Below are 22,039 nucleotides of genomic sequence, written 5' to 3' on the forward strand. Positions count from 1 at the left end.
GAGTTGCTATTGGGTTATCTCCAAAGAGATCTAAGAACATTCATCTACCAGGATCATAAATTCTATTTCTTTGCTAAGATTTCTACTACAACTGAAATCCAACTTCAAATCTTTCCTATGTCACATGATTAAACTAACCAATAAACAATCTACCTCATATGAACAAGCTGACTACCAGGAATTATACTCTATCAAATAATCTGTTACACTAGACAAATTATAACTACACTTTAAAAATATTGCTGCCAAGTATTATTTAGTACAGTCAAATTGTTATGTAGTTTATAGTTTTTAAAACTCAGAATTGCTTGTCATGATAGAATTTTGTAAGCAATAACAAGAATATATGTATAAAATCAAGAAAAAAAATCAACACTTTACTAGTTTTCACTCTTGATGTAATTTGTGTTGCTGTTTTTTTTTTTTTTTTCTGGAGAAATTTCAAACCTTTCAAACTTAAAATTTTTATTTATTTTTTTTCAGAAAAAACTTGCGAGACTATCAAGCTGATCGTGAAAGAAGTGACCTTGGATATTTTCTTTTTGATTTAAATTCTGATATCCTTTTTGGTTGTAGAAATATAGACAAATCTTTTTTGTAATTTAAAGATGGGGACAAATATTGTTTTGCATTTTAGAACCTCTGGAGCTTTTATCATTTTCTTATCTAGGCAACCATAAGAGGCACTAAAGTTCCTTACATCCACCTTATGACTCGTCTTGCAAACTGATATGTCACATGATCTTGTTTGACCAATCACAGCTTTCAATCTCTCTGCCCCAACTTAACTTTGCTAGCTAACAATATCACTGTAAACTTGCATGTTCAAACATTTTTAGTGATCTGTGAAATTCTGTGGTGCATCAAGATTTTTGATTTTGGAATTTCAAAATTTTTTTTTCTCAAACTAATTCTTTAGTGGGATGGGGTACTCATAATTATGATACTTTTACAGAATTTAAACCAAACCAACTATTGCTCAGATTATATATTTATTTTGAATTAGTTTTGTTTTTGATGTTATGTAAGTACAGATTCAGTAGCCAATTTAATAGATAAATAGAATCTGGTAAGTATGAAAGGGTAGATTGTGGTAGTAGAATCGAGCAGGTATAATGTATGTATATGTACCAGAGCCATATCATCTAGTATCTTCGATATATATGCGAGTGTATACATATAACCTTCTTTCTTGTATGTATAATGTTGAGCGTTTTTTTTTTTTTTTTTTGTGTGGGTGTATAAACATTAACACTGTTCACAACCAGGACAAATAAATGTATGCAAGACAGTTTTTTTACAAAAGGACAAAAAGGAAACATACCTTATCTCTTTGTTTCTCACTTCGGTGATTGTCACGTTACAAGGAATACATCTTCCTCTGAAGGAAACACCAGAGAATGGTTATAATTTATATAACATTTATTTTCTGTTTGTGCCTTCCCTCAGAAATGCACACTTTTCTCTTTTGCTCTTACATCTTCTGCAGTTGGTCCTGTCTATGCTTCCTGCAGATCTAGAGACTAAAATCTCTTCCGAGCCAACTGACTAACAAACTCTAACTGCCAACCTCCTCTGTCTGACTCTCTCTGACTGCTGATGTGATATGATAAACTTTTCTTTGTTTGTTGTCACAATACCAAGTCCTATTGCTTTTTTAACTAACATGTCAACTGCTTAGTTTATTTTTCTGATCTAAATTTTAAGTTATATTTTATTTTGTAACATTCTTCTATATTGAAATATTTCATATTCGATGACACTTGTAACATAACACAGTCGGTTTTTTGTTTGTTTCCTCGATTCATCTAGTCATCCGGCATTATCCAGGAGTCACAGTATGCAACAGAATCGGATCGATATGAAAATGGAAAAAGCAGTGGAATCAGATTTATATTAAGATAAAGATTAGACTCTTGTTATAAAGATAAGAGCAAAAACGGCTTTTTTCTTGTTCATTTGCTAAAACTTTTTGATCTTGATTAGTTTCTTTAACTGTTAATCGAACTCATAAGTTCTAAGTAGAATTTGATTTAGAATCTATCTATTAACTAATATTTTTATCGGCTAGGTGATTTATAAGCCTAGTGTCTTTGATATGATGCTTTACCGATATTTAGATTTAGTGTTCTTTGCTTATATTGTAATTCATTCAAATTTCTAGATTATCTGCCATTTCCTTTTTTTGAGTGTTTTTGTATTTTGTTCATCTCTATTCTTGTCTGACTTACCTATTTTAACCTCAATCTACATCGGTTGGTTATTCCCCTCCCCCCTACATGAGTGGTCTTTCTTCTAACCTTAGCTTCAGGGGATGACATAAATAAAATGCAAAATGACAGAAGTCTATTCCAGTGGATTAAGTAAACAGTCCGGTTCAAAATGTTCGGATTACTGACTATGACTGAGGGAAAAAATTCATCTGACTATGATTCCTGAAAGTATTTGAACACAACCAAATTGAGAATTGTCAAAATTGGACATTTTCTCATTTTAATTAGTGGTGCTTGTCCTTATTTGTTTAACTTTTAATGTATATAATTTTAACTATAATTAAAAGTTTAATTTGTTAAATGAATTTTTGTCTATTCTTTAAAAAAAAGTTCTTAATTTATATTGTAAGTTTTACAGCAAATAAATAATAAACAAAATGTTTTATTTTTGTTTTAAGAATTGTTCATATTTTTTTCATTGTTCCAAACCTTTTTTTTTTTTCCTTAATAATAATCAGATATCACAAAGTTGTTCAATTGGAATGTGAAACTCCTATTTTTGTATTTGACAGCCGAATATGAAACTGCAGAACATGTGAGTAATTAAAACGATCTTGGTAAATCTTTCATATTTTAATAATTCTCTCTTTATTATTGACTAGCGGGGGGTACCCGGCGATGCCCGGGTGTTTTGAGGTGTGTGGTTTTGGGTAAATCAAAACTCCGAGGAGGGGGGGGGGGGTTAAAATAAAAAAAAAGTTTTGGTAGGTGAGTATGAGGATTGAACCCGAACCCTTGAGGCAAAGTTGGAAATTAAAGTGTGAAAAAAAGACGTACGATGTTAACCACTGGGCCACAGAGACATACAAAGGAGACACGTTTGAATTTATTTATTTAACTATTGACAGGTGGCAGCAATAAAAGTTAACTCTGCTGCTTCTATTTGAACTAATTATTGAGGTCAACATAGAAGCCACGCAGTTAACTTGGGTTTTTTTACCCAACTTTAACTTTTTTTCCCCAACAGATATTGGGGAGGGAGAAAGCAGCTCCCCATTGTCCAGATTGATTAGCAATTGTCTGATATGAGAGGAGTTTGTCCCCACATTGATCAAAGCTGATTGCTTCCGGACGTTTCCCGACGCGATGCCGAGAACGCACAGATTGAATTTAGTTTCTTTTTATTTATACTGGAAAGCAGGACAAACAGGCAATAGAGCGAAATAGCGCGAATCTCATAAAAGTAGACATAAATAAATGTAGAGGCGACTCGCATTCCCAAATAGTAGATATTATCTAGTGGGTATATAAATAGTTCTAAGCGATCGTAACGATCCCGCGAGCGTGTGCGAAAGAAGCCTTTGCAAGACATACACAAAATGGTCACACACATTTTGCCTTTTATATATATATAGATTTAAAAGTAACTTAATATTTAAACAGATGAAGAGTGGGGGTGGGGGGACATGGATAGATTAATAGTGGCTTGAATGACAAATGTTTATATCATTTTCTGTAGATAATGTCTTCAATGCCTGAAGGTGTTTAGTCATATTAAGATTCTCTAAATATTCATTTAGAAATGATTTCTTATAAAGGGGTGGGCATATGCATAACATGGATGTTTCAAAAGTAATGCCTCTTATTTTTTCATTTTTTTTTAAGCTGCCCAAATGGATTAGAGAGTATTGCAAACTGCATTGTTATGATGACCTGAAACTTATCTCTGTTGCAGACGTTGACGGTGTGAGTTTAAGAAAGCAAGCCCTGTGATAGACTCGTGTCAAAAGCAGACACGGCATTGAGTTTCTGGCAAAAGTGCATTGAGAATGGTGGTGATTGTAGAAAAATAAATTCTAGAGCACAGAAGGCCGCTCATACTACTCCCGTCTTCCTAGCTCTTTAACTTTTTAGTTAAAATAATAGAAGGCTTTACTTTTGGAATGCCCTTGCCATTTAGCATGTCTCTCATGAAAAAAAAAATAAATTAGTAAAGATAAATCATTTAAAGCAAATGTGTGCAATTGAAATTGTTATTAATATTGGATATTGTTTTCTTTTCATAATAGAAAATAAATCAAGTTGTAATCTGGGACAAAATAATCAAACGTGGTGAAAATGCAATTTTGGATTATCGGAGTATAAACACGAAATATCACTTTTGGGATCTTGGCAATGGATTACGGTGAGTATGACATTCTCTTCAAAATGTACAAATTGTTGTTGCTGTGTGACAATGGTATTGCAGCATTATTTTTCTTTCTCTCCTGTCATGATATTCTATATTACTACAGCTAGGATAACAGCATATTCTTTTCATTATTTTGACTCTCCAGTGTGTATCCATTGATATCTCTGGTGCTACCAGATCAGGCTGCCCTGTGGCTTCCTGAGACGAAATGCACGTACATTGACGTTTTTTTGTTTTCTGATCTTTTTTGTAAAACTTAATTATGTTCTGCAAAACCAAAAACAAAAACAGCCTATTTCCCCCCCCCCTTTTTATTTTATTTTTTCTACCTTACTCCCGGTCCTGGATATGACCTTAAACTACATCCGATGGTGAGGTCCGGCTTACGGGCTTGGGGAGTGTGGAGCCACCTCTTAATTGCCATTGCTCCCAGGTCCACCCTGACCCGGAGTGGTAGTACCTGTTAGGGTCCCAACTATGGGTTAAATAGAAACAGAATTTAAAAAGGAAAAGAAACAACAAAAAAAGAAAGAAAAAGAAAACAAATATATTCTATTAAATTATCTATTTATTTATTTATTTTTTTGCCCTGTCGGTAGGGCATGAGAACAAACCGACTGTCCCCCTGCAGAGGGTAAAAATCCCTCAATGGGGCAACCAGTTAGCCGTGGGTTGCTACCTGTAAAGTCTTAGGACGTGATCCTGGTGATTGAGCGAACCTAAACCAGGATACATAGAAGTTTAGGCACCGCAACACATTACTTTGGCCCTTACTTCGATTAGACGGGCGGTCGGAGAGGCCCGATCCGACCAATCGGCCAGTCACGCCAAGCCCCACCATATATTGCCCATTCCAAAAACCCACTACTAATACAACACATCCCCCCTCTCCCACAAATAACCCTACTCCCTAATATATGATGGAAAGCGGTGGCTGAGGGTCAATCGATTAGGTGTGAATATCGATGACGAGGCTGTAAACCCCTCAGGATTGCTACAGATCCCATAGCAATATCAAGAGAGAACAGATAATCATTGATACCACCAAAGTCGGTTATATCATCATTGTATCCCTGTAGAGGCTGGGCGAATGGGTTTCCCCCCAGGCTCTTCCCAAATAGGACTCCGAGGTGGGTGGGGAACAAAGATGACGAAAAAAGAAAACAAAATATATGGCTTATTCCTCCCAAAAACCACCCAACCACCCAAAGAGAACCCACTCTGATGTCTCTGACATCAGTAGCTCTGACGAAGAGACGATAAAACCAAGGAACTCAACATTCGTAGTAATAGAATCAATGGAGGAAACTCCTTTGAGCAAACTATCACCTTTTAAAATTGAAAAAAATCTTAAAACTCTAAAACCAAAGTCTATTAAAAAACAATTTAACGGCAGCCTACTAATAGAAACCCATAACGAAGAACAAACTAAAGAAATATTGAAACTAAAATTATTTGAAAACATCTAAGTCAAATGCTACAGACATCCAACCCTAAATACCTGCAAAGGAGTAGTGAAAAGCCACGAACTTGCACTTTGTCCCTTGGAGGAAATCCGGACAAACTTACAGAAACAGAATGTGTTAGATGTTCGCAGAGTTCAAATTAAAAAAAACGGTGAGAAAATCGATACCAATACATATATACTAACTTTCGATTCCCTCACCATACCCAAAGAAGTGAAAGTCGGATATATGAAAATAAATGTAAAAATTTATATTCCAAACCCCCTCCAATGCTTCAAGTGCCAGAAGTTTGGACACCATCAAGATCGGTGCACACGATTACCAGTGTGTGGAAGATGTGGAGAAAGTGGCCCACACATTGACTGCAGAAAAGATTTCAAGTGTGCCAACTGCCTGGGAAACCATGGCGCTGGCTCTAGATATTGCGAAATATGGAAAAGAGAAAAAGAAGTGACCAAACTAAAACATATAAAGAATATATCCTACCCAGAGGCCAGGAAAATCATCGAAACTAAAACATATGCAGATGCAACAAAAAAAACTAATCCAATCAACAATCAAAATGGTCATATACATGTAATGGATACAACTGACAAGAAAATTGATGTCCTAAGCAAACTAATAAAGGAAATGAAAGAACTATTAGAAGAAATGAGGAAAATGAATAGTGCAATGTCTGCAACCAATCCAAGGATAATATTAAGTAAAGACACTACTGAACCACAAAAAGAAACAAAACCACAAACCATTTCTACAAAAACAACCGAACAACCATCAAACACATCACAAGCCAGAAAAGAATCAAAAATCCCCCCAGACAAAAAAAAACAAACAAAAACAGGAAAAGAAAGATCCCGATCTATATCTCGAACAGGGACTCCGACAGAAAATAGATTTGAGGGATTGGAGACGATGGAAGTTGAACACAGTTCCAAATGATGAACAAAATATTACAATGGAATATCAGAGGGATAAAAGCAAACCAAAATGAACTCACATTATTAATAACAAATATGAGCCCAGCACTTGTCTGTCTACAGGAGACCTTTCTGAAAGAAAATAATACCATCAACATAAAACACTACACATCTTACAACTACATAAATAAAGATACGGACAGAGCTTCTGGAGGCACATCAATACTTGTGAAGAATGAAGTCCCTCAAAGACAAATAAATATAAACACAAACTTGCAAGCAATTGCAGTTCCAGTGACTCTACATAGAACTATAACACTTTGCTCAATATACATCCCTCCAAAAGATACAATCAACGAAACTGAGATAACTCAATTAATAAAACAACTCCCTAAACCCTTTTTTCTACTAGGAGATCTCAACAGTCACAATGTAATATGGGGAAGTAAAGAAACAAATAAAAAATTCAAGAAAAAATACACGATTAAACCCGGTTCTCCAACTTCCAACGTAGACCCCTACTACCATGTCTCCTTCTCCAACATCAGGGGTCTTCGTTCTAACCTTCCAGAGGTTGAAACCCAATTACAGGAGACTAAACCAGACCTTTTATTTTTGAGTGAAACTGGCATTGGACAGGCTATTTCCCTAGATGAGTTTGCAATTTCAGGATACTCTAACTTAACTTCTAAATCTGACCCCCAAGATCGCCATGGGCATGGAATATGTGCCTATATTAAAGATAGCTTTCCATGTGGGAGGGACATCTCCAGGGAAGATCCTAACTTACCCTATATGTGCTTCCGGGTTGCTTTAGCTCACACTACTGCATTTATATTTACTCTCTATCGCCCCCACAACAGCGGAGTTACTATCTTTCAAAGCATATCTGAGAAAATTGACCAAGTCCTTTCTACTTATCCTTCAGCTAACATTCACGTATGTGGAGACTTCAATGTTCACAACGTCGAATGGTTGACCCACTCAAACAAGACCGATGATGAGGGGAGGTTCTGTCATGATTTCTCCATTGCCTATGACCTCACTCAGATTGTTCAGGAACCTACCCGTGTGCCCGATAATGACGGCCAGTATGCGAGCCTACTAGACCTTTTTCTCACAACTTGCCCTGAACTATGTTCAGTTTCTGTTCTGTCGCCTCTTGGATCTTCCGACCACTCTGTTGTATCAATTAAGATAAAAATGAAATGTAATAAGTCCCCAGACGTACCTCTTCATCGTACAGTATATCGATACACTAAGGCTGACTGGGATAGCTTCCGTACATTTATATCTGATCTACCTCTGCATTCCATGTTTAAAAAGGATGTGTCCTCTATAGTATTAGACCTAACTGAATGGTTAATTGTAGGTATTGACCATTTCATACCCTCTAAAAAGTTTCAGCAAAAACCTAACAGCCAGCCATGGTTCTCTCCAGAATGTGCTGCTGCCATTGTGCACAGAAATCACTTTTTCCACTGCTTCAAACGTAATAGATGTATGGAAACTAAAGCCGTTTTCAGGACTGCCAGCAACCATTGTAAGAAAGTAATAAGGAACGCAAGAGTGTTGTATGCTCAATCTGTTAAGTCCAAAGTAGCTGAGCAGCGGCTTGGTTCCCACCAGTTTTGGCAAATAGCAAACAGAATCCTGAACAGAAGCGTGTGCTCCATCCCAACTATTATCAATGGACCTGAGGTAATCTCGTCAGCATCAGACAAAGCCAAACTCTTTGTCAAGAACTTTGCAGCTAATTCTACCCTTTGCGACCAAGACCGCCAACCCCCAATATTTCCTCCTGTATCAGAAAACACGCTATGTGATATACGTATATCTGTACGTGATGTTGCGAAGCTAATCAAAAACCTTGATTCGAGTAAAGCAACTGGCCCTGATGGTATTCCAATGATAGTACTCAAAAAACTTCAACCTGAATTAGCGCCCATACTTACAAAACTGTTTAAACGTTGTCTTAAGGAGAATAGTTTCCCATCTCCCTGGAAAATCTCATCAGTATGCCCTGTATTTAAGAATTCAGGTGATCGCTCATCCCCCTCTCAGTACAGGCCAATAAGTCTCCTGTGCGTCATGAGTAAGTTGCTAGAATCTGTGTTAAATACAGAAGTAATCAAACATCTCAACAAAAATAACCTTCTTAGTGACACTCAATATGGTTTCCGTTCTGCTAGATCTACAGCAGATGTCCTTACAGTTATATCGCATAGGATTAGCAAATCTCTCGACGGTGGCAATCTTTCTAGGGCAATTGCTCTTGACATATCTAAAGCCTTTGATAGGGTATGGCATAAAGGTTTACTTCATAAGATCGCTAGCTATAGTATAGCTGGAAAAGTCTTCTCAATTATTAAATCATTTCTTTCTGATAGGTTCATAAGAGTAGTAGTTGAGGGGCAAAAATCAGAAGCTCACAGTATTAATGCCGGTGTCCCTCAGGGATCCATCCTGGGCCCAACTCTTTTCTTGATCTACATTAATGATCTTCCAAATCATATCCTTACATCATTTGTAGACATTTATGCTGACGACACTACCATTTATGGTACCACATCTAAGACAGTAAACGACCAAGTTCTCTCCAATTCTCTCTCCTCTGATCTTGAGCACGTAGTACAATGGGGAAAGAAGTGGCTGGTTACTTTTAATGCATCTAAAACCAAGCTTCTCTCTTTACATCATCAACATTCTAATCCACATTTGTCATCAATTGAAATGAATGGCTCTCGTCTTCAGGAGGCCTCAAGTTTTGACAAGCTTCTGGGCTTGACCATTACTCCTGATCTTAAATGGAACACGTATATCAAATCTGTTGCCAAGGCCGCTGGAAAAATGGTGGGATCTTTCTATCGATCCAGTAGATATCTCACTGCTGATGCTATTCTCTACCTATATAAGAGCCAGGTACATCCAAGGATGGAATACTGTTGCCACATCTGGGCAGGAGCTGCTAGAAAGGACTTGTCCTGCCTTGATAGAGTTCAAAATAGACTTCGTAGCCTCGTAGGAGATGTCCTTTTCTCCTCCTTGCAACCTCTATCTCACAGAAGAGATGTTGCGAGTTTGTCTCTGATGTATCGTTATTTTCATGGAAAGTGTTCAACTGAGCTTCAATCTATGGTCCCCCCTCGCCAAACTTTCACAAGAAACACTCGTCTAGCTGTAAACACTATCAATAATTTCCCCTAATTATCTGTGCCTAAACCTAAACGTAGATTCCATGAACAAAGCTTCTTTCTTAGAACTGCACGCCTGTGGAATTGTCTTCCGTTTTCCTGCTTTCCGGCTGACTACAATATGGTTGTGTTCAAGTCTAAAGTAAATAAGTTCTTGATGAGCCGTTCCATATAAGTTATTAAATTTACCAAATTTTCATTACTAATGATTACTATATTGACCAATTTCTACTGTACACTCTTTAACCCTTATCCTTGAGTGGCCTCTGGGCCTTGATAATGTGGTGATGCCTTTGTAAAAAAAAAAAAAAAAAAAAAAAAAGGAAAAGAAATAGAAAACATAATAAATAAAAATAATCTATGCCTCCTTAATAATCAAAACTACACCTATATGTACCCAGCAACAGGTACTTTCACCACCATTGACCTTACCTTATGTGATCCTTCCATATATATGGACTATGACTGGAAAGTACACAATGACACCTGTGGGAGTGATCATTTCCCAATCATCCTGGAAAGTCTAAGTACTAGCACTGAACAAAAAACACCCAAATGGAACCTACATAAAGCGGATTGGGAAGACTTCCAGGAACAGTGCAAAAACCAATTAATTATCGAAAAGAATGATGAAGATGACCATTTGAACTACTTCATTAAAACACTCACAAACATAGCAAATAATACCATACCGAAAACAACCAAAACCAACAATCACAACAAACCTTGGTTCACAAAAGAATGCAGAAAAGCCATCAGAGCTCGACGAGCTGCCTTGAGAAAATTCGAAAAGTATCCAACAAGCGAAAATCTGGATTTCTTCAAAAACAACAGAGCAAAAGCCAGACGAATCATAAAGAAATCCAAAAGAACAACCTGGAGAAATTATATATCCAAAATTAATGTGAATACCAAGGCGAAAACAGTTTGGAACATGATGAGGAAAATAGAAGGAAAGTGTAGTAGTACACCAATATCCCACATCTCTAAAGGCAACAAAATATACATCGATCAAAAAGACATTTCCAATAACCTGGCAGATAATTTATCAAAAATTTCATCATGTGACAGACAAACAGAGAAATTCAAAAAGATTAGAGAAAAGGAAGAGAAAAAGAAAATTCTATTTAAATCACAAAATACTGAAAAATACAACCAACCTCTTACCTTGCCTGAATTAAAAGAATCGCTAACCAAATCCCATGACACAGCTACAGGGCCCGATGAAATTCCATATGAAATCCTCAAAAAACTTCCAGAAGCCTCAATGAAATACCTACTTGAAATTTTCAATATTATATGGTCCAGTGGAAACGTACCCGAGACCTGGAAAGAGGCCACAATAATACCAATCCCCAAATCTGAAAACTCAAACATCCAATCCCAATCAAGTAACGTCTCAGATCCATTGAATTTCAGGCCAATAGCTCTAATAAGCTGCATTTGTAAGACCATGGAAAGGATTATAAACAAAAGACTAATCTGGTTCCTGGAAACAGAGAATCTTATTACAGAATTTCAAACAGGATTCAGGAAAAACCGAAGTTCAATAGACCACATAGTCAGACTTGAAACCTTCATCAGAGAAGCCTTTATAAGGAAGGAACATTTAACAGCAGTGTTTTTTGACATGGAAAAAGCCTACGATACTGTGTGGAAGTACGGTGTTACAAGGGATCTGAAGGCGCTTGGACTAAAAGGCAGAATGCCAATTTTTATTGAAAATTTTTTAAAAAATAGACGGTTCAGAATAAAGGTTGGCACAGCTCTCTCGGACTTGAAAGAACAAGAGAATGGAGTACCTCAAGGGAGTATACTGTCAGTGACCCTGTTCAGTATCCGAATTAACAACATTGTAAAAAACCTTAACCCTGGGGTAGATTGCTCCCTATATGTGGATGACTTCCTAATATGCTGTAGATCTAGATATATATCTATAATAGAAAGGAAGCTTCAATTGTGCTTAAACAAAGTAATGAGATGGACGGAAGAGAATGGATTTAGATTCTCCAAAAGAAAAACGAAATGCATGCATTTCTGCAAACTAAAGAACATGCATAATGATCCTGTCCTAACCATGGAAGGAATGCCCATACCAGTTACTGACCAGAACAAATTCTTAGGGATTTTATTTGACAAAAAGTTAACATTCATCCCACACATAAACTATCTGAAAAAAAAATGTAACAAAGCTGTAAATCTTTTGAGAGTGGTAGCACATACCGATTGGGGTGCAGACAGGGAAACACTCCTTAAACTTTACAGAGCACTAGTCCGCTCAAAGCTAGACTATGGTTGTTTCATATATGGATCAACCCGAACATCATATATAAAAAGCCTAGACCCTATTCACCATACTGGCCTAAGATTGGCCCTAGGAGCATACAGAACTTCCCCCGTGAACAGTCTATACACGGAAGCACACGAACCCCCACTAGATCTAAGGCGAGAAAAGTTAGCCCTTCAATATTTACTGAAACTGAAGTCTTGCCCAAACAACCCTGCATACCAATGTACCTTCTATCCTAAATATGAAGAACTCTTTAACATGAGAAGAAAAACTATCAAAACATTCGGGCTCCGAATGAAGGAAAGCATTGAAGAATCGAAAATTCCAATCTCCAGCATTCACAACTTCATACTGCCTAAAACACCCCCATGGACCATGAAACAGGTTGAAATAAAACTCAACCTAAACAAAAAGTCCAAATCTACCACAAACCCTATTGAATATCACGACGAACTTCAACATTTAAAATTACAATATTCAGACTACACCTTTATCTACACAGACGGGTCTAAAAGCAACAATCACACTGGATGTGCAGCAACGTACCATAAAACCACAATGAAGAGAAATCTTCAAAATGAAGCATCTATATTCACTGCAGAGACTATAGCTATCGATCTAGCACTCAACATAATTTCAGAGGAAACCACCAAAAACTTCATCATTCTCACAGATTCTCTATCAGTCCTATTATCTATACAAAATCAAAAACAAGAAAATCCACTAACAACAAAATTAATAGAAAAAATCAATATCCTTTCAACTACTAAAAACATTATTCTTGTCTGGATCCCCAGCCATGTGGGGATCAAAGGCAATGACAGGGCAGATATAGCTGCAAAAAGATCTTCTCACCTTCCAACTGACAATTTTAAGATTCCACATATTGATCTTAGACCCCAGATAAAAGCATACATACAGGAAAAATGGCAACTGCGGTGGAGTCAGCAAGAGGGCAACAAATTATACTCAATCAAACCTGAACTTAAGGAACGATGTCCGGACATCAAGAGATCACGCCGAGAAGATGTGATACTGACTCGGCTGCGCATAGGGCACACCAACTTTACTCATTCTTATATACTAAATGGAGAATCGGCGCCAGAGTGCATCCCATGCCAGGAGACACTCACAGTAAAACATATCCTAGTTGGGTGTGATGACCTTGCCCCAACTAGAAAATTATATTATACAGAAAGCAATATGGAAGACCTTTTTGAAAAGGTCAACTCAGCAAATATTCTAGCATACCTAAGGAAAGTAAATTTATATAAGAAAATTTAAGGAAATTTAAAGTCATCCAAATATACACATCCATGTATAAATACAACATTTAATTTCTTAGTTCAATTTTATAAAAAAAGGGAGAAAAGGCTGAAAAAGTCATTCCCCCCCTCCCAATAAAAAAAGTTAAAAAAAAAAAAAAAAAGGACTCCGGCATTAAATGACCACATAGGTTGATATGCCGTAAAACCAATCAATCAATCAATCAATCAACCATTGATATCTTATATGCTTTTATATAAAGTGATGTGGTTGTCGGTTGATCAACTGTCTAATTGTGTCAGATATATACTGGAGTCAAAACAATGCAAAGAATATTGTTATCATAGCCCTATATATTACTTAATGAGAGGGCTATGTTGTATTTATCATGTTTGTGAGTCAAAGGGGGTGAAAATGTTTTCTTTTTCTCAGGAAGCTCGTATATTTTTGAGGAGTGCAATTTTTATTCATTACTTGGTTTTGAGTTTCCTATTGGATTGTTTTAAAAATGTTTCTATGTAACAAAAGAAAGTATTGTTTTAAACAAAGAAAGTTTTAGTCATTATTTTAATGTGCAAATACACAATTGCTTTCTTTTTTTTTTTTATTTATTTAGAACTTGACTTGCTTAAAAAAAAAACAAAAGTACAAATTTTTATGATGCACATATCTCTACTGGAACAAAGATGTCATATCCCCAAAATCACGTAAATTGGTCAAGAATCTTTTTTTTTTTTTTTTTTTTTTTTTTTTTTTTTGTAACTAAAGAATTCAAATTTTGTGTCAAGTGAGATGGGAGCCACCATGCTTTTTAGATTGTGTTAAAATTCAAGGGTAACAACTCAATTCAACTACTGATATTTTGTTTGTGTTCAAAATAATTAAAACTTTTTAATCACTAAAAATTGTAAAAACAAATACTTGATCAACTTGGGTGATTTTTGAAATATAACATCTTTGTTCCGCGACGAGTATGTACATCATAAAGTCAAATTCTAAATAGGAACCAAATATATAAATAGGAGCAGAACATATTTATATATAGGCTTAATATAATTAAAAAATAGAAATTTATATATTTAAGGACCATCAGTAAAGATGTAAAAATGCACGTTTGCGTTTACTGCACAAGCAGTGAATGTTCCACTTGTTATGCCAGTTCAAAATTGTTTGATTAAATCAGTGTTGAACAAATGAATTCTTCTTCCAAGCAAAAACCACAACTCTAGTTGAAAAAACAATTAGCAGAGGTTTATTTTGCTTTCTTGCTCATTTTCTTAGGTTGCACAGCAGACTTGTAAAGTGACAAAACCAGAATATAAGTCCTATCAACACAATCTTTTAACTAAAACATGGCCTATGCAATGAACATGCAGATGTGCATGTTAATAAAGATTTTGCGCTTTATCTTTGAAGATTAGTTTAGCTAAATTTTATTTACATAACAAAATGGATCTACATTTCCTTAACTAGGAATTGTTTTTGCTGTACCATCCTAAAATGGGATAAGTTACCTTATTTATCATGACCATATATTGCGTGTTGAATGAAAATAACATTCTACCATCAATTGATCCTAACTTCAAATGGTCCCATGGCTAAGTCAACTAATCATCTATGTAATTTTGTTTGGGGCTGTGGTTGACGCCAATCACTCAATCCATATAACACTTGAACTATTTTTAGGTTCACGAGTATAAAAATCTAATAAAACAAAATACAAAAAATACAAACTTTGACACATCTTGCAAATATCAGTCGCACTCTGTGTGTGTGATATCATCGACCCTCTGAACGCTAATGTTCGCATCTTAGTCGTCTGCCAAGGCTGTGTTCGTCAGTTGTCATCAACTCATTGTGATCTTCTTCGAGCCACAACATGTGTTCAACTATGTCAAACTTAAAACTGTCCTCAACCATCGCAAACCGAAGACTGTCCACAACTGTTGGAAAATGCAGCAAAACTCATTGTCACATCTAAAACTGCTTGTAAACTAACTCTAAATATACCTACCTTTATGGCCAATCTTTTGTCCATCACACTTTGATTATTGATTCCATTTTAGTTTTCTTTTGTGTACCTTGGTGAACAACTTTCTCTCCAATGTTCTGCTGATAAACTTTTTTTTAATTTTCTTTTATAATTTTTCCTAACACTTGGGGTTGGGTGAACACCAATAGTATCAGTTTGCACTGCATATTTCCATCCAGATTTGTTTTGATTACAACAGTTATACACTAAGTGATGAGCTGCACTGTCATCAGAATTCCAAGATATCTTACACTTACACATGGCTGCTGGTATTTCCAAATGTTCACTCATTAAATGCTGATCAGGCTCAATGTCACTTTGTTGTTTTTATGGGAACTGGCATTTCAACACGTTTATGCTGCATGTACTTTAATTGCATTCGTTTTGAATTCCTTTCAGTCTCTTCTGTTTCTATTTAATGCTTAAAAAAAAAGAATGAATTTTGGAAGTCTCTTAGATGCTTTATCAACTTTAGCATAAATATGTCAATTGTTTTGGAACCTGTAAGTGACCAACTGACAAAATGATTTACAATTATAATATAGATTTCTAATCTCTATCTTCATGAAGTTACAAATGTTTATATATTTGTATGTATGTGGTTCAGTCCTAAACTAATTAACCAATCATTATGAATTGTGGACACATATTTAGTTTAATAGTTTTATGTAAAGTTAATAAAGATCTTGATAAAAAGTCAGATAGCCCCATTTTTTGTACATTTTTAACTATAGGTATTGTATATCAATTAATAAATATTCCCCAAATTTCAATTTCTTGTTTTAAAGAGTTTTTAGAGAGCATAACATAAGCACAACCTCTCACTTGAAAACTTAGATATTTCAAATTTGCATTGATTTTGATCCAGTCAAATTAAGGAACATTCTCTGAATTTCAATTTGTTAAAAAATTTAAGATATTTTTTTTGATCAAAGTCATGTAATAAGATTTCTAGTGTCATATCTAGATTTTAATATCCATAAGTGGGTATAAATATGTGTAGTATCTATACTGAGATAACAGCTTAAATTTCCAGCCCGTATAAATTCAATTTATAACTTAGACAAAGTAGCATCTTTTAGTTAACTCCCCAAATATCCTAGCTTTAAGTGAAACTAATAAGACTGGATACCTCCCACTCTGCTGTAAAGACTCAAACATATGCAGACACAGACTAGGAGTCTATATTCGTAACATCCTCCTCTTGACTAGGAAACAAAATCTAGAATCAGATGAACAGACCTGTACTTTAGACTAAACTTGCAACATAATGTTTGTTTTCTACCATTCTCCGTTAACACAGAACTTTTCTCTGTTCAACTGAGTTTCTGACAGTATAAATAAAGCACTCTTCAGATAGTAGCATCTGTAGTTGTCAATTTAAATGTCTACTACAGTAATTAGCTTGGTTTCTCAAGCTACACAGACACAGCTCCACGTTAAAAAACGACCCTGGTGTCTAACTCTGTCCCGTGGGGAGGCATAGTAAATAGGTACACAGACACAGCTGGAAGCGGCATATAGTTTCTCTATATTTCATTCTCTTTCAAAGACTCACTTTCTCTACCCGTCTTCCTGATAGTAAGGATCTACAAGTCTTGTTTCTCAATCTATTTTTGATGACACTACCTGAAGCAGGTGTGACGAATGCCCATTGCACACTTGGGAATGCATCACCCTTAACTTCCAACCACAAGCTGAAAAGCCATTGCTGAAAATGACTAGATATTTTAAAAAGACTGATTGGAAATTTATCAGAGACATCCTATGGAGTAATCTCTTTCCTTTCCCTGCTGAATTGTGTGAATGAGGCAACTTAAATGGCTCAAAGCAGGCATTGAAGCAAATGTTCCCTCACAGAAAGTCTGTAACAAGTCCCACTTTCCACAATGTTTCACTGCAATGTGTGTAGCTGCTAGTGTGAAAAAGCAGAAAACGTTCCACTAATATGGCCGGCATAAGTCAAATACAAATAGCAAAAATTCCTAGAAGCTTTAAATCATTGTAAGAATGAAATCGTTGCAACCAAGAGATGTATTGAAATGACCAGAAAATGCATTGTGTTGGAAAAAATTAAGAACTTACGATTTCTGGAACATTTATAATTGTGTAATAAATGATGGGTAATGAATAATTCTTTCGTTATCCAACAACCATGATGTCATCTGCATGGTAACTGAGGAGACTGAACTGCTTGCTTGGTGATTTGCTTCTAACTCCACCTTAGACACAACAAACTACCTCCTCTCTAAATTTCCTTTGTGGACAGAAGCCATATTTGATAATCACTCCCTCCCATGTTCATGATATTAAAAAAAACCTTGATACCTCCAAAATGTGCAATACTAATTAAGAAATGCTCTGCTGAGTTAGCCCCTATGCTCTCTAAGCTTTATGACAAATGCCGTACTGAATCTTCCTTTCCTGACAGTTGGAAAATTTCCTCTATGGTAACAGTATTTAATAATTCTGATAAAAAGAACTGAACTGTTCAGTTATCACCCAATTTGTCTCCTCCCTCTCTTCTCTAATATCTTGTTAATCAACTAAGCACTAGTCCACCACCTCGTAAACCCTAAACTTCTTTTTTATCAACAATATGAATTTAGGCCAGCCCGTTCTATGGCAGATATCCTAATGACCATCTCTAAATGCATATACCATGCACTGGACAAGACGAGGGAAAGCTTGGTTGGTATATTCAAAGCAATTGACAAGGTCTAGCATGAAGGTCTTATGAAAATTGAGTCATACGGTATTACTGAACGAATACTTACTATAAGTTTCTTCTTAAACAAGAGAAAAATTTGTACATCCAAACATGACATTAATGTAGGTGTGCTTGGATCATTATTATTCCAGAGATTCATAAATGACCACCTTGATGAAATTGTGTACAAAATGGGTATATTTGCTGATGACACCATGCTGTATATCATGAAACTTTTAGAAAAGGACTTTCAGCCTGTAATGAAATGGGGGACATAAATGAATAGTAACATTTAATGCTGCCAAGATTAAGTTTCTTTCCTTCAACAATTGCAAAGAATCTTTCCAGTCACCAATTGCGATGGATGACACTGAAAGTTCAGCATTCAAACTTCTCAGCCTAACATTCACAAGTAATATGAATTGGAATATATAGAGAAGACATTGTCAAGACTGCTGCAAATAAGATGGGCTTTCTTTATTGCTGTAGAAAAATACTCACACCTGACAGTAGTCTAAATTCTACAAAACCTCCAGTCACCTGTGTATGGAATATTGTTGCTACCTATGGTTCGGATCATCAACCACTAGTCCCTCTCTATTAGACAGAACCTAAAAAAAGAGTCTCTAAATTTAACCAAACTCCAACACCTATTTTACAAGTACTTTTATGAAATATCCTCTGATAAACTTAGCACTGGTACCTTCTTGATGTAAATAGCCCTAACTAACTCAACAAGCAACAAATTCCTATGGCATCACTGTAGAGGTCCCTAAATACCAGGTAGCCTTCTAATTTGAAATTTCTTCTCTCAAACTACCAAGTTTTGGAATTCCCTCCCATTATCCTGATTCCCCAACTCTACTAACATGCAGAAATTTTAAGTGTAATGTGAATAGACATCTTGCTTAATTTCCTTAGTGTCTCTGTAGGCATGGGCTCTAATTCACAGAAGCCCATAATGCCCCTGTGGCTATTTTTGCCTTGTTTGGATTGAATGAGCAGTAAAAAAAATGTATTAAAAAATATATTCTCAAATTTAATCAAATACAAAGAGAATAATTAAACAAATAAAACACCTGCTTTGTTTTGAATGAGTAATTAAAAATAAAAAGGGGAAGAGTTTACTGACAAAAAAGGGTAAGTGTTTAAAGTTTTTGTAATTGGCAATGTATATGAGGCTGTGCCTGTCTGAAAAACAGGTTTAATTGAATGCATTTTAAGAATGTTTTGTCTTGTCACCATATTAATTTCTAAACTCTTAATGGCTTACCATTAATGCTATAAAACTTTTTCTCTTTATCTTCTTCAGCGGCAACAAAAATGTGTCTTTGGCTTTGTCTTGGAATATCATTCCCAATGCTGGTACCTTGCCGAAAGTTCTTGGACATGGAAGATATGAATTTGCTTTCCCAGATAATTATGCTTCGAGTCGTCTATAATAAGCATCTGCCACTTTTTTTTTTTTTTTTTTTCACTGCCACTTCATTTTGTCATTTAAGTTAATAAAATATCTTTGACTTTAAATATAATCTTTGTGTCACTGTCCAATGGGAGAGAAAGAGCCTGTCCTTTCTTCTTGCAGACCAAATATTTCCACAATACAATGTTTCCATCTTGAACACAAAAACAATTATTTTCATGGAAGGAGGGTCATAAAAACAGTAGTGAGAGGTTCAGAAGTATAACTATAAAATACTATTTAGCAATTAATGGACATGAGTAACTCGACCCTCAAAAAGAAATATACAAGTTTTGTATATTATTTCCTGTCTCTCCATTTCTAGCTTTAAAAAATAAGTTAAAAAAAAAAAAAACTTAACTGATAAAAATGGTTTCTGCCCTTTCTTGTAGCTGGTGTTATTTGATAGTTGAGAGTGAATATCTTTTTAAATTGTATTTGCTCATTTATTTACTCTGAATCTATTGGATACAATTCTCTTGGACAAACTTGATATGAACATGCAATTTCTCCCAAATTATGGGTAAGAAAATAATACTTCTTAAATGAATTGTTTACAATAGGTAAAAAGTTGATTTCCTATCAAATATACAAACCAAACTGACTAGGTGATACAGGAATGGCCAAATCATTACTGACATGGCCTATGGAATTGGCAACAAAATTAAAATATTTGGTTTTTATATTTTCACAAACGAATATTGTTTAGAAATATATGGACCTCCATTTTCTCCCAGCATTTAGTAAAATGGCAGTTCAACTTCAATAAATTCTCTGTAGATGTTGGTATTAAATAATCGGTGATCTTTTAAACCAACACATTTCAGGTGAAAATATTATTACATACTTACCTGTCATAGCAAAATTAACATAAATTCCAAAAATTATGAAAAATAATCCAGCAGAAAATATGCTAGATGTATTTTTTTTTTATATATATATACAAAAAATTATCAACAATTATTTTGTTTGAAAATAGATCTCTAATTTAAGTCAGGGGAGATAAGTCAGTTTGTCATACAGAATTGGTCACACAACTCTTCCACATTAAAACAGTTGATAAAACTTGATAATTCAATAAATTGCATTTTTATTTGTAATTATTTTTTTTGTAATTTATGATAATTTATACTAATCTCATGACACATAAGTAATGTTTTCACCTGAAATGCGTTGGTTTGAAAGATCATTAATGTAAACAAACACCAAATAATCTGTAAAAAGTTTGATATATCATAAAACAAACTAACTTAAACCAAATTGATTGTTTTTTTTTTCTTATGAAGACCTGACCTCCCTTTATAATTTTTCTTTTTTAATAACTGACTTGAATTAAATTATTAACAAAATGTTCAATATGTTACAATAACTTTCTTTAGTATTTTATTTGGAAATCAAACTATACTAAGTCTTTCTTGACTACATATAATTTTAGACAAATTTAAAATGTACATAACATGCAACAATAAAAGCAAGTGTATTTTAACTGTGACAATCTCTTGGCTTGTCATTTCATCACAAGGAAATTCATATATTCTTTTGTTTGATTTTCTTTAACTTGCACAACTAAAAGAAATTTCAATGTAAATTTAATGATCTCCCGTTTGGTTTTAGGGTCTTTACTGATAGTTTTGTTTAAAATTGTTCTATATGTTTAAAGGAGTTAATCAACCACACATTAAAATACTATTATCATTTGATATATATTGTATATCATGCACTTTATTTTTTAATTGTATCTGTTGATGTATATAATAATATTAATAATAATATCACTTTTATTTTATCTATTTTATTTATTAATCCAAGAATATATTACAACCCTTTCATATATATTTTATACTAGCAAAGATACCCATGCTTTGCATGGGACTTTGCTTTATGCTCAGGTACCCACTTTGATCTTGACCTTAAAAAATGCTGTCCACCATCTCTAGGTCGGAGACCATCAGGTCAAGTTTGGTAATGATTGCTCCAGTAGTGGGGGCTGTAGGAGAGTGTATATACATACATTATGACTTTGAAAAATGGTGTGCACCATCCGTAGGTGAGGGCCATCATGCTAAGTTGGTCTGATCAGTCTAGTGGTGTGTGCTGCAGGAGAGTATATATACATATGCTATGGTCTTGACTATAACCTTAAAAATGATGTGCTCCATCCCTAGTTAAGGGACCATCATCAGCATGCCAGGTTTGGTCATGATCATCTCACACAAACGCTACTACTTTATATATCTGGATCAGATGTAGATTATACATGGATATATATATTATATATAAAATCTCGCTAAACAAATA

General features: G+C 35.0%; 1 protein-coding gene across 1 annotated transcript in view; it reads left to right on the forward strand.

The window, feature by feature from the left end:
• The window catches only part of LOC145255783 (signal peptidase complex subunit 3-like), a 36,724-nt gene extending 16,913 nt beyond the window's left edge, over positions 1-19,811 (forward strand). Inside the window, exons 2-5 of the mRNA XM_080114458.1 lie at positions 484-556; positions 2,731-2,808; positions 4,283-4,398; positions 19,592-19,811. Of these exons, the coding sequence (XP_079970584.1) occupies positions 484-556; positions 2,731-2,808; positions 4,283-4,398; positions 19,592-19,721 (397 nt within the window). The 3' untranslated portion in view covers positions 19,722-19,811. The remainder of the gene's footprint in view (positions 1-483; positions 557-2,730; positions 2,809-4,282; positions 4,399-19,591) is intronic.
• Positions 19,812-22,039: the final 2,228 nt, after the last annotated feature.

This window comes from Euprymna scolopes, chromosome 3 (assembly GCF_053919585.1).
Source record: "Euprymna scolopes isolate OS-2025 chromosome 3, ASM5391958v1, whole genome shotgun sequence".
Classification (NCBI taxonomy): domain Eukaryota; kingdom Metazoa; phylum Mollusca; class Cephalopoda; order Sepiida; family Sepiolidae; genus Euprymna; species Euprymna scolopes.